At 38.1% G+C, this 13,998-nt stretch overlaps 1 protein-coding gene across 2 annotated transcripts in view; it reads left to right on the top strand.

Annotated features, from left to right (window-relative positions):
* UBE2R2 (ubiquitin conjugating enzyme E2 R2) overlaps positions 1 to 13,345 on the top strand; it is a 91,420-nt gene extending 78,075 nt beyond the window's left edge. For both annotated transcript variants that reach the window (XM_025049719.1, XM_006916058.3), the window contains 3 exons: positions 1,824 to 1,921; positions 7,869 to 8,003; positions 9,987 to 13,345. In XM_025049719.1, the coding sequence (XP_024905487.1) occupies positions 1,824 to 1,921; positions 7,869 to 8,003; positions 9,987 to 10,206 (453 nt within the window). In that variant the 3' untranslated portion in view covers positions 10,207 to 13,345. The remainder of the gene's footprint in view (positions 1 to 1,823; positions 1,922 to 7,868; positions 8,004 to 9,986) is intronic.
* Positions 13,346 to 13,998: the final 653 nt, after the last annotated feature.

Below are 13,998 nucleotides of genomic sequence, written 5' to 3'. Positions count from 1 at the left end.
ACATGTTTGACCCCTTTTACCCCATCTACTTCTCCCATCCCTCCTCCCCTTCTACTCTCGGGTGACCACTAGTCTATTGTCCATGTCCATGAGTCTCTGTTTGTCCTGTTTGTTTGTTGCTTTTAGGTTTATATCCCACATATAAGTGATATCATGTGGTTTTCATTTTTTTCTGTCTGGCTCATTTCGCTCAAGCATAATTATCTCGAGGTCCATCCATGTTGTCGCAAATGGCAGTATTTCATCTCTTCTTATGGCCGAGTAGTATTCCATTATATATATGTACCATAGCTTCTTTATCTAGTTGTCTACTGTTGGATACTTCTGTTGCTTCCATGTCCTGGCCACTGTGAATAATGCTGCTGTGAACATCAGTGTGCAAGTATCTTTTCGGATATGGGTTTTCAAGTCTTTGGGGTAAATACCCAGTAGAGGGATTGCAGGATCATATGGTAGATCAATTCTTAGTTTTTTGAGGACCCTCATTATTTTTCATTCTTTGGTTTCTCTCTTCCTTCTGATTTATTTCTAGATTTCTGTCTTCGATATCTCTGATCCTTTCCCTCATTTGGTCGACTCTGTTTCCTAAGCTTGCTATTTCATTTTTCATCTCTTTTAGTGTGTTCTTTATCTCCAAAAGTTCTATTTGGTTCTGTTTGAGGGTTTCAGTCTCCTTGCTAAAAAATTCATTCTGCTGATCTAGTTATTTTTTCAGTTCCTGGATTGTTGATATGAATTATTTTGGATCTCATTGAGTTTTTTCAGAAGTATCATCCTGAATTCTCTTGTCATTTAGAAGTCACATATTTCGATGTCTTTAAGCTTATTTTCTGGAGATTTTTATCTTTCTTTCTGAGCTGCCTTGTCACCTTCATTGTTCATGCTGTTTAATGGACTGTTTCTCTGCCTCGGCATTAATGGAAGCGTATTCTGCCATTTTTTTCCAGGAAGAAGAGTTATGTATAAGTCTTTCTTTAGCCTGCTGCTAAGAAGGAGTTTTTCTTTTGGTTTCCAGTAGTTGGCACCTAAGCCTCTTGGATCCCTGCTTTATATAAAGTGTAAAAAATGCCTTTTTTCCCCCTTATATTCAGTCACGCTCGCTACCCTCAGTCTCAGTCCCTATCTGTGTTAGTGACAGTTTCCATAGCTTTTGCTCAGAATCCCTTGGGGCTCCGCGGTATTCAGTCTTGGAGGATATGGGGAGAGGGCTCATCTGGGTTGGAGGATGGGGGCTGCAGTTCAGCTTGGCATTTTGCAGCCGCGAGTGTTAATAGTCAACTGTTGCTTCTCAGCCATCCCTACTTCTCTGCTGTCCCCACTTCTTTGCTTCCTGCCCTGATGCCTAGGCACTGCCACCGGCTGCGTGGAGCTCATAGCTCTCTGGGGCAGGGCTGTTTAGGAAACTTGCCACACCTTCTCTGCTCCCCCTCCTCCTGCTGGGAGCTCTGGCTGACAGAAGCAGCTTCTTTGTTTCTCCCAGTCTACCCCCAACTCCTGGAGTTCTGACCTGTGGTAGCTCTTATTCACAGATCCCTCACTCAGACATACTTGTGAGCCGGTTGGTGTTCTATGTTGTTTCAGATGTTCAGCTTATTGTTGTTTCAAGGGGAGATATCTGGGGACATCTTTCACTCTGCCATGTTTCCAACGTCTAGAAATGTTTAATTTTTAACACTGATTCCAAATGTGAAGTAAAAGCAGAATTGTTTTCTCACCTATTGATAAGAAAACAAGTTTTGTAGGACTAAAAGAAATTTCATAACTGATATCTTTTTTAATATCATTTTTTAATATTTACTGAATGTGATATTTGTGTCTTATAGAATGGAGATGTATGCATTTCAATTCTTCATCCACCTGTAGATGACCCACAGAGTGGTGAACTGCCCTCCGAAAGGTGGAATCCTACTCAGAATGTCAGGTAAGGGGTTACTTTAGGAATAATCTGGTTTTTAGGTGTTTCTTAAGATTGGCTATTATCTTTCAACAGGTACAAAAGAATCCTATTTATAATTTGGTTGTTTTGTCTTCCGCTAGAGCTTTAAGTAGCATGTATGCATCATTTTGAAGAGCTGTATTAATGGAGCAGTGATACATATGTTACTCATTTCTCTGTGTTCACCTTGGGAGAATTTTCCTAGTCCGAATTCTTCCTCTGCTGTTATCTTAAGTTCCATCCTGCATCTCTGGATCTCATGATGTCCATATTTGGATTCATTGCTGAATTCTTAGTCTTTACAAATTGAAAATTGACTTCTGTTGTTTTTTCCTTATATATGTGGATGTTTCTTATGATTTGGAAGGCTCATATTTCTTGAGATTTCCTTCGACTATGTATTGATTGATTTCTTGATCTACCTAGATGGATGGATATTTATCATCTGTTTCTTTAGTAGTGTTCTCTATGTGTAGGGGTTGCTCACATAATCCTTAAAATAATTTTGTAAAACTATATATACTATTGCACGTTTTTAAGTGCAACTTCTTACATCACAGATTTTATTTAAAAGTACATTTTTCCTCCTTGCATTCGAGTTTCCATTTACTACCCGTACTGAGTTTTATCCTAATACTTGAAATATTTTTGTTTGATAGCTTTATATTATTTATCCTATAATATTTTTCTACAACAAAAATCAGTAAGATGTTTTTTTAATTGCTTGTGACAGTAAGGTTCTAGTTAAGCTTATTTTTGTGTTGAATAATTTTACTAATACAGTTGATTAAAAACAATACAAGTATATTATACTTTTAATATATTTTTACTTTTTACATTTAATAATTATTAGAAGTGCATTTTTAATTAGATAGATATCTATTTCCAATTAGTTCATGTATCCATGAATAACGGCATTGCTAGAATGAGACTGAATACAGGTTCAACTTTATATATATCTATGTATGAATAATATACATTATGTGTATATTAGATGAAATGAGTAAGAAACCTTGCTTATGTATCATAGAATAAAATTGTACAGCAGTCAAAACAAATCCTTTTCATTCAAGATATTTGGCAAAAATCATGTAGTGATCTGTTGTCAGTCTTTTAAAAATAAATTTTGTTATAATTCCTGTACCATACATTCTCAGTTCAGAGGACACTTTCATGTAGAAGGGTCTCTCTCAGGAGTAGAGTAGGATGTTTTCTTATCTACAACCCACTGAAAGGGCAGGGAGCTAGGGACTACCCCAAGCATTGGGTGGCAAAGTAGGCAAGATCAGGGAAAATGCTCTTCCTAGGGCTCCTGTAAACCCCATTCTGAGCCAGGATGATTTTAATTGCTCCCTTGATGTTTGTACATTGGGTCTCATCACACTCTACTTGCCATTTTCATTCTGTGCAAATGATACCTATTTTGTGTGCTTTTTAAATTTCTTTTTTAAACTCAAATGTTCTGATTTTGTTTTTCTGTATTTCAATCTGAGATCCTCATTCCTATCATGTGTTCTCAAGGATATGCCAGTCAGTAGCAGCTCTAGGACTGACTGCACAGCAGGAGCTGCTATATTGTTTGTTGCTTTACCAGCATAAAGAAAAACTACTTGTAAATTGCGACCCATTAAATTACCACATTTACCTAGTCAAAACAGACTTCTTTGCCACAATGGACTCTTGAAATTCTCCCATTTTGAAACATAAGGACTGAGTTTTCACTGAGTGGTCTTCTGGTGTTACTGGTCCATCTTTTGAAATAGTATAAATGAGAGATTAAAAGGACCCAGGTCAAATAGAAGGGTTAGGCACTGGGCTTTACTTCATCACACATCAACTTCCATCAAATTTTGTTCGGCCTGTAAAACCTAAGAATCTCAGTCAATTAGCATCTCTCTCTGCATCTTCATCTATGTATGTGAATGTATGTATTAAGTCAAATAAATTTAGTTTTTTAAGAATGAACCCTTTCTATCTCACATGCTGTATGGAGGGTATGTATATACTGGAGCAAAAGTGCCAATCATTAATTCTGCAAAATTCCAGACTTTTCCTGCTTAGTTTCCAGGCAGACCTGTAAGCCAAGTCATATTTTGTTGTGTGCGCTAGGGCCAGTTTTCTGTCCTCTCTACTAAAGTTGTACATGTGGTGATACAGTGGATAACAGAGAAAGGGCAGAACCATATCATTAACTACTGTCTATATATGTTGAAAAGGGGCAAATACAAATATAACTCATTGGTTCATAGATGTCTCCCTTAAATGCTTCTTTTGTTGTTTTTTAAACATCTCAGCTCTGTAGAACTTCACAACTTGCTAGCTTGCTGTTAATGTGTATGTCTGTGTGTTATTAGTTGGTCTTTATTTTCCTTGGGTGTTTTTATTGTTCACAAACTTATATTTTATTCAAAAGAAGACAGCTAAATAAAATACTAAAGCGGGCAAAAGGATCTGAAACATGAACCTGAAGACTACATAAAACGTAGTGCTTTTGCCTATCTTTTTGTATTTACTTTCTCCTTTTAATGTTTTTCTATCTTGGCCCAGATCCTGTCCTGAAAACTCCTATCCATAGTCCCTTGCCCTGGCTTAAAGTCGGGGCAGAGGGAGCACATTTATCTCTAACTCTGGGAATGGTGGTGGTCATGGCAATTGTACAGTAAGTTAAAAACACTTAAGAACTCTTTGTCTCTCATTTTTTATCACAAATCCTTACTAGTTTAGGACTGCTCTTTATTGTAACACATGTTAAACACACCACTGAATTTGGACAGCTAGACCAGTTCCTCTCTACCTACAATGGAGGACAGTGAAGTTCTTCTTTATGGGAGCTGCGAGTCCAGGGGTGGGTGCTTGGAGTCTGTTCCAAAAAATTTATGTACTAATCCAAAAAATTTGTGTCCAAGTGCCACAAGATTGTCTAAATGGACAAATGCAACTCTATGGTACTGCTAAACCCCAGAACTTCATGTGGAACTGTGAACTTATATGGAAAAAATGAGACTAAGAGTGTTCATTTTCCTGATCCTTTCTCTCTTTGTTCATGATTGTAGGAAACCAATCCCTTCAATGGGTTTGAATAACCTCTTTACTGGGGGATATTAATTTGGTCTCTTTTGGCGGATGTTAATTTGATAGTTTTATTATTATTTCACCTGTTGTTAACCCTCTCCACCTTCGGTTTTTCTTCTGAAAAAAATAAAATAAAATAAAAATTTTAATAAAACACTGAAACTAACAAAAACAAAAGATGGCAACAACAGAAAGAGCATGTTTTGTCCATTCTGCCAGTATTGTCTTAGCAGTTAATTTTCCCATTGTATAAAAATAGAATTAATAACACTTACCTTGCAGAGTTATTTACCATGCTAAAGCTGTACTGCCTGTGTCAAATTATTTTGGTACAAGTGCTAGACAATTTAAACTGTGTATGACATTTTCTCCAAACCTTTTCAGTCATGGTACATAGAAAAGATGAAATGTTAGTAATTTTAGATTACAATGTAGTAAACTGATGGTGCCCCTTTGGCCAGTAGTTGATGTTCCAGAGGCTCAAGTTGTCCCAAGTTTAACCCACCCAACTGCCCCATGGAATCAATTTAGGTATAATTTACCTGTAACCCATCCACAACATACTGGTTTGGAAATTTTGAATAGGATGTTGCTTTTGAATTGCATCAGTAAAATCTCAATTCTGCTTTGCTCTGTTTTAGCCTTATTAGGCAAGCCCTTATCACTTGGTGAAAAAGACAGCCACCTGCTCTAGACGTTCCATATTCTCACTTGTCGGTTTAATCAAGAATAAAAAATTACCTTTCTGCTGTTAGTTTAGAACCATCATAGTGACCACCAGGGTTCTGATTGCCCCAGCTTATGTCACATGCATATCCCCAAACCTATTATCGTCATCATCATAAGATAATGGAATCCTTTGGCCAGCATTTGGTGATATGTCTACTGCTGTGGGTATAGGTAGGTTGTTTGTATGAAGGTGTGGCATGATGGTAAGGGAAGACTAATGCCACCTGAACCAATAGAATGGATTCCCCATACAAAAAAACATATATATTCTGCTTTCCAGATGAAAATGAAAATGTCCTGGGTTAACTATTATTGTCAGTCCACTAGAGTACCTGATGCTTCTAAAGCATCATGGATTTCAGTTAGGAACAAATGATAAAGTTTTTGGTAGAAATGGATGGTTCACCGTTTTTCAAAAAAAAATTGTATTTCCCAATATAGTATTTTAATAATGTACACAAGATGTAAGAAAAATGAACTTGGTGAAACTCATGGGGAAAGTTTCTTAATTAATGGTTCATCTGGACATGTGACTAAACTTAACCTAGTATTGAAAATTCAGTTCCTCAGTTGCACGGGCTACCTTTCAGAATACTCAATGGCCACATGTGGCCATAGTGGTTACCACATTGGATAAAAGATTATACATTTCCATCATCACAAAGTTGTAAGTATACAGCACTGATCTAGACCATTAAAGCTGTTTCCCTTTATACCACACTTTGTCCTTATCTTTATTTAACAGGTTTTGTACGTTTTCTTCTGAAGCAACCCTTATAGAATTTCTTACCCATATTTTTCTTTTGCTTCTAAGATGTTGTGTCTGTCCATTTCCCATTGTTGGCAGTGATGAGCTTCTTTGAGTATTTTAAATGTAATTTTTGGAGAAATCCAGAAGGATCTTGGCAGGAGGGGCAAGGAATTATTATCCTAATAGGTCGTGTGTGTGTGTGAGAGAGAGAGAGAGAGAGATTGAGATTGAGATTATAACTAAATGGGAAAGTTGAAAGTGCAGGGGCAAGGAATTATTATCCTAATAGGTCGTGTGTGTGTGTGAGAGAGAGAGAGAGAGAGATTGAGATTGAGATTATAACTAAATGGGAAAGTTTTGAAAGTGCTTTTGTCATAATTTTATATCATCACATAACAGAAACTCTACCCTTTTTAGGACTAGGTTTCATCAGATGAAACATCTGATTGCCTGGTACCCTCCCTTTATTTTTTGCTTGGGGCCAGGAGCAAAAGGCTATTTTGCAACAACACAATCTATAACCTTGCACCAGTAAGAAAAGGTAGAGAAATTTAATTTTTCCTCCCATTTTTTTCCTTACACGCACATAACTTTTAGGGGAAAAGAAACTTGAGAATAATTTGGAATATTTTGGGGAGCCTGTTGTGCTCTTTTGGTTAATTTATCTAACAGGAAATTTATTCCCTGTGATTAAGATGACTAGTTTTTATCTGTGGATGAAAACTGCCTGCTTATATCTCCCACAAGACCTATTATAAGCCCTTGGAGATCAGGCGATGGCATCTAATTTGTTCGCTGTTGTACATCTGACATCTCACTTGGTGCCTCTGGCATCTAGGTGCATAGTAAAAAGATTTCTATTATTCAAAGACTAGTTCTTTTTCCTTCATTCTCCTGCTTACCTCTCTCTTCCTTCCCTTAAAAAGATGGAAAAATACTTGTATGTAATACTGCTTCTTAGATCTTCTAAGTAGTCATGTATAGAAATTGGATGTATAAAGTAGCATCATTTTTATCCTTTCCCATCTCCCATGAAAAGATTGCCTTGAAGCTAAATATTTTTTACTTTTCTTCCTATTAAACTTGTAACTTTTAAAATGTTATTAAGAAAGCTTCAGACCTCTACTTTTTGCAGATTGGAACATGTAGCCAGTGGGATGGTGCCTTCTAGAGTTTTATGCCCTGCAACAAGATCCTAGCTAGACTCACATCTTTCTTCTGCTTTTGTCTCCCAGTTAGCTGAGTACTGAAAATAAAATTTATGATACTCTTTCCATTTCCCTAAGGTCTCAAAATATTATAGTCTTAAATTTAAAAGAATAATTTTTGAATCCTATGAATATTGGGTATTTGCATCTGACCCTTTTTTCCTGTTTCTAGGACTATCCTGTTAAGTGTAATCTCATTGCTTAATGAGCCCAACACCTTCTCCCCAGCCAATGTGGATGCTTCGGTTATGTTCAGGAAATGGAGGGACAGTAAAGGAAAAGACAAAGAATATGCTGAAATCATTAGGTAAGACGCTTTGTTTTGTGTTTAATTACTTCACATCTTTATACTTGGAACCAAGGTTATATCCTAGAACCATAAGTATAAATTGAACTTCAACGTCTACTCTCAATTAGATTTATTGTCTAGAAAGAGATTTGTGCCAGAGCGTAGGAGTTTGTTTGGAGAGACCACATAACATAAGACAGTACTGCAGCAGCTCTGATTTCCTGGGAACCAGAACTTCTGGGTTCTGGGTCAGTCAAGTTTGTAAACTCTCCCTTCTTATAATTTTTGGGATGAACACACTATGGACTTTCAACATGTTTGTTAAGTGTAGCAAGCACCCAAGGTACTTCAGACATTTCAGGTATTTTTGTTCTCAAAATTTTTATTAATGAAGCCCTGTTCATTGACCTTTTTGACAATAGCAGCAGTATCTTCTGGGTATCATCATCATCACCAACATTGGTATATGGTTTAAAAGAATCCTAGAATAAGAATTAGGAGACTTGGAATCTGCTCCTAGCTCTGCCACACTTCATGTGACCATTTTATCAGTTAAGTTTTTGGGTCTTTAGTGTTTCCATCTGTGTAAAAGGAAAAAAGTAGAAGACAGTAGGCTCTTGGTCATGTCCTGAGTAGGACATAAGGTTTTCATTACAGTACCCAAGAACTGGTACTTGAATTGCAGTATGAAATTCAATTCTCCCTTAATAGTTAATTTTTATACCCTTTAAAAATAGAGTTCCTTCATCTCTGCAGTTTAGTAAGCACTTGAATTTATACAAAATGTCCCTTTTTAAATCTAGTCAGCATGATACAAATGAAAATCATCAAAAGAAAAAGTAGGTAGTGGTAAGTAGGATAATGTGATGGAGCAGTGAGATGGCTGCTCTAAATTGGGTTGTCAGAACAGGCTTCCTCTAAGGTGAGATTTAAGTTCAGAGCTAAGTGATGTGAAGTGTGATCCCTTGTGATATTAAAAAAAAAAAAAAAAAAAAAGGGGGAAAGGGAACTGAAAAAAGAGAAGAAACATTTGTCTACAAAATTCAACAAATAAAAAAAAAAAAGCCTTGCAGAGAAATGCATGTTATCTGATTGAAAACTGCTAATCTATATTATTCAGCTAAGTTTTCTGACTGGAAACACCTTTAGATATTCCCCTGCCTAATCCATAACCATTCAGTAAGATCATAAGGATAGAATCTGGATGTCTGTGTTTTGTTTTTATCAGCCACCTAGGTGACTGGTGTACACCAAAGATTGAAGATAATTAGTATAAATAGTAAGGACCTATAGAAATTTAGAAGAGCAGGAGTGGATTGAGGATTGGAAGATGGGAATGCTTCATAAAAGGAGCCTGATGTACAAGGAAAGGAAGGATTTAGTAAGTGAAGGATGCATAACTATTCCCAAGGTACTTGTATTCTTCCTATTTCTTAATAGTTTATCTCATTCTTTCTTTCAACATTTATTATGCACCAGCTTTGTGTCAGGCACTCTGCTAAGTCACTAATAGTTTTTCTTCCTGGAGAGCGCACACTTTACTTAACAAGCATTTGTAAACAAATGACCATGTAATGAAAGTACAACTATAGAAGCTTAAACATGAGATACAATGGAAAGAATATATAATGCTGTGGCATTCCTTAGAGAGAATGCCTCATCAATAAGAATTTTTCAGGTAAAAAAGGAAGGAAAAAGCCTCTTCAGGGAGAAACATGTTTGCTAACACAGGTGTATGACAGCATGTCTTGTCAAAAGAATTGTAAATACTTTTACATAAATCTGAGGTGATTTGAGATCCACTGTCTTTAAACTCCCTTCAAAAGGTCATTAAGTGTCCTTCAGAACAGTACCTGACAGGCTGAGAGCCTTTGGTGTAGTGGAGGCTGTCAGATGCTTTCAGGCAAGTACTAAAGTTCAGAAATTTGAATCAGTATTTTAAAAGGCCAATTATAAATCCATCTTCAAGACAGAGACTTACATAAACTATTCTCCCTTCAGAAAACAGGTTTCAGCCACTAAAGCCGAAGCAGAAAAAGATGGAGTAAAAGTCCCTACAACCCTGGCGGAATACTGCATCAAAACTAAAGTGCCTTCCAATGACAACAGCTCAGATTTGCTTTATGACGACTTGTACGACGATGACATTGATGATGAAGATGAGGAGGAAGAAGATGCCGACTGTTATGATGATGATGATTCTGGGAATGAGGAGTCGTGACGTGTTCCTTCGATGCCCCTGTACTGCCCTGCCGTCTCAGGCCAAAGGGAGGGGAGCAAGTAGGGACCTAGCAGTGGCCCCTCAGCAAAAACCTATCACAGGGGGTGGGGAAAAACAAACACGGCTCCTGCTGACTCCCCTTATGGATCTCAGTTTGCTCCTTTTTATGGACCTCTTAATGGAGAGAAGGTAATCCTCTACAGAAATGTCCGAATTCTTGCATTCTTTACCCTTCCATCACTGTATTGATTCTTTTTTTCTTTAAACACAAACCCCTGCCTCACTTCATCTCTACAAAGTGTTCACAGCAAAACACGTTTGATCTGTCTTTAGATTCTTGAAGAATAGTCTTTCATCAAGACGTTAATGTGTTTAAAGCTGAGAACCCATTGGGAGTTCACAAGTGCTGCATATGCTGGGTAGCAAAAGAAAATGGAAAAAAAAAAAAACATAAAAATCCCACAAAACAAACTTAAAAAATTTTTGCCAAGGTTTAGCTGCTCCATTTACATTAGTGTGTGTGCATTTGTTCAACCCCATGGTGGTGAATTTTGTTTCTTTCTTGTTCTTAAGTCTGGGGTACAGTGGGCGTCAGGGACTTTGTGCTAAGCCTGATGAAATGTGTTCCTAAGGGCACAGAGCCCCTTCAGCTTCCAGGAAATCATAATAACAGAGGCCTCAGTTACTCTGAGGAGAGAAATCAGATTTTGTTTTTTGAAATCGATTGGGATATAAAGTCTGAAATAAATATTCATACTTTACATAGAACTGAGCACTTGATTGCTATTTATTTTAAAAGGCAGAATTGTTCTCCCCCTCCCCCAAGGGAGTGGGGGAGAGAGTGGGGATTAGTGTGTGTGGAGTCTTAGTGATGGCAACAAAGAGCTAAAACTAACTTTGCCAAGTTTGGTTGATGCTGCTGGGGGGGGCGGGGGGGAAGTCAAAACTACTGGTGATCACTGTTGGGAGAGAAAACATCTATTTTATATATTTAACAAGGCCTTTCCCGCTATACTTTCACCATGAGGATTTTTTTTAAGTAGCCAGTTTTAAGTACTCAGTATTAATACTAGGTGCATGTGTTAAGATTTTGGTTTTCATTGAGCTAGTGATAACTGTGGATTTATATGTGAGACATGAGTGACCGGTTACCTTGCCTCAGTGGATGTGACCTGGACTTTTTCTCTCCTTTCAATGTGCTCTGGCTGTGGAGTTCAAGTAGAAGTTGTGCATGGAGCTTGCCCTGGGCTTCTCTGATTCTTCTGGCAGGGCCAAGGGAGTTGGCTGCAGGTAGTGTCTGGGCAACACTAGATCTTCCTGCCATGCAGTTGCTGCAGCTTTAATTTCCCCAGTCTGAATCATGTGTTACTTCAATCAATACTAAGATCCATCCGCCTTCACCAACCAGATACTTCAGAACTTGGCAGTGATTTTTGTTTCTTATGGGAGCAGGGCCAGTTCATCGGAGGGCAGTGTTCTTTCAGTGGGGAAAATCATTATGCAAAACCATAGGTTTTAGAAGGAAAATACAGCAAAGACTGACTACAATCCTACTTCGTATCCCTGCGCACTAGTGTCAACTCCTTTCTTCAGATCTTATAGCTCAGAAAGAGCAAAAGGTTTGATGAGGGACAGGGTAGGATGGATCCTAGGACAGAGTAGGTGATGCTTGCTTCCTTAGCTTCTCCTTCCTTTCTGATCTCAGGGTTTTCATTCACTCTTCAAACTCTCCAAACGTTTGCTGACTAATTCCCAGTGACCCTCTCTGGCCTCTATGAAATTGGTCTGGTATTGAGAACATTTAACGTGCTATGGTTCATATGGGATGTTGTTTAGCCTGGTCCCAGAATATATCCAATCCCCAAGGGGCCAGGGCTACTTGTACCCCTGAATCTAGTAACCCCATATTCAGAAAACAGAGCAGTTATTTGTGTGACATAACACTGACTGCACACTCTCAGAGAAGGATGTCGGAACTAGCTTTTTACTCCCCACACTTCTTAAGTAATGCTTCCAAATAACTGGCAATCTTCTGGAGCCCAGTCTCATAATGCTCTGATATCTCACCACCCCACCCTGTGACACACACACAGTTTACAGCCAGTACTTTGGTCTTACTCTATTGGAGTCCTAAAATTAAGATTTTCTTTACCCTTACTGCTAAAGCATTTCTCTCCCAGGGCAGGCCAGGCACCTTGGCATTGTGGGAGGTGCTATGCTGCTCAGCCCCGTCCCATTAGGCCCTGTTGGCCTCTGTTGCACATTGACTCAGGGAGCCAGAGAGCCAGGTGGTCATACCTCTCAGCCCTTTTGGGTGTTACTATTGAGGGCTGGGTTTGCCTCTGATAAGAGTACAATCAGTTCCAGAAAAGACTGCGGTGTGTTTATTTGCCAACAGGTGGACATTCAGTAAGTTCACACTAACCTGTAAAACCCAGATACTGGTTCCAGAGCTCTGTCCTGAGAACACAAGGAAACTTGAGCATGTAACTTTTTTATTTTTAGGAGTGGAGATCTCAGGCTCAGGCCAGAACCTTAAGAATACAGTTGTGCTGATCGTTTGGTCAAAATCCTGCATTTTAAGATTCCTTTTGATTCTAGTGGAGACCTCTCTGGGTGCTCTTCAGGTCTGTGTTTTTTTTGAGGCTGGGTGGAGAAAGTATATTATCATGATTCCGTTGTTGCTTCTCAGAGTCTTCCCCTTTTTATTTCATATCATTCCAGAGTTCTTTTCTATTAGCCAAACTTTTTTTTGTAGTCCCTTCTTTTCTCTTAATAATTATTTGCTTCTTTATTTGCTGGTTTCCTTATTTTGGGGACATATATACAGAGATTGAAGGGGGAAATGTGTAGTTCTCCACTGAAAATTAACTCTCCACCCCTCCCATCCTGATAAAAAGTTTACATTTACAAAAAGATTCAGATGCAATTTTCAACTATTCTGAAACCAGCAGGACACACCTGACTTTAATAGTTTTCTTAGCTGAAATTGTAGATGTTTTTCTTCAGTTTAACTTATGAGAAAAGATTATCTGATGCATTTTGTGTTGAACTTCCCCTTTAGTGGTTTATTTTGTCTTTTTCTGCCCATCTGTCTACTAATAAAATGTGAAATAAAATATACCTGTATTGCTACTTCCCCATGGGATGACCCTCTTCTTTTTTTTCTCGTGTTAAAACTAAAAGATGGTCTCAGTATTTCCACTTTTCCCTTGCAGATTATGCCCAGGACTCAGCTGAAAAATTAAACAACAACAACAAAAAAAACCAGATCTTGTTGGACCTGCCTTTTATGACATTCTGCTCACCTTGCAGAACAATCATCCTCAATCCTTATTAACTTTTAAGAAAGGCTATTAAGTATACAGCCTTTTTGTTAACCTTAATTCTGAAATAGGGTACAAACTTCCAATACAAGTAGGTCACTGGAAGGGGATGAAGGGGTAATCCACTGCCCTCCTTAGGGCTATGTTTTCACTGTCACTATCTTCTGAACTTCCTGCTGCTAAAAGCAGAGATCAGGCAGATCACATAGTTTAAAAGTTCCCATTTCGTTTTCAGTTGTGGATTCTTACCTTTTTTTCTGGTCAGGATCCCAAGCTGTGGCTTAACAGCAGTACATGTCCCATCTGATGAAAGGACCATTAATTTTAGAAGCAAAAGAAAAGGTAAAGACTGGGACCCTGGGCTGATTCTGGCATACCTACATGACCAATACTTGACTTGAAGCTACTACACTCATTTTGTTTGCTTATTTAGCCTAGTCTTATTTAGGACTGAGATAAGAGGCTA

This window comes from Pteropus alecto, unplaced genomic scaffold (genome assembly GCF_000325575.1).
Source record: "Pteropus alecto unplaced genomic scaffold, ASM32557v1 scaffold206, whole genome shotgun sequence".
Classification (NCBI taxonomy): domain Eukaryota; kingdom Metazoa; phylum Chordata; class Mammalia; order Chiroptera; family Pteropodidae; genus Pteropus; species Pteropus alecto.
The sequence above is the reverse complement of the archived record's forward strand: the minus strand, read 5'-3'. Positions and strand labels throughout refer to the sequence as shown.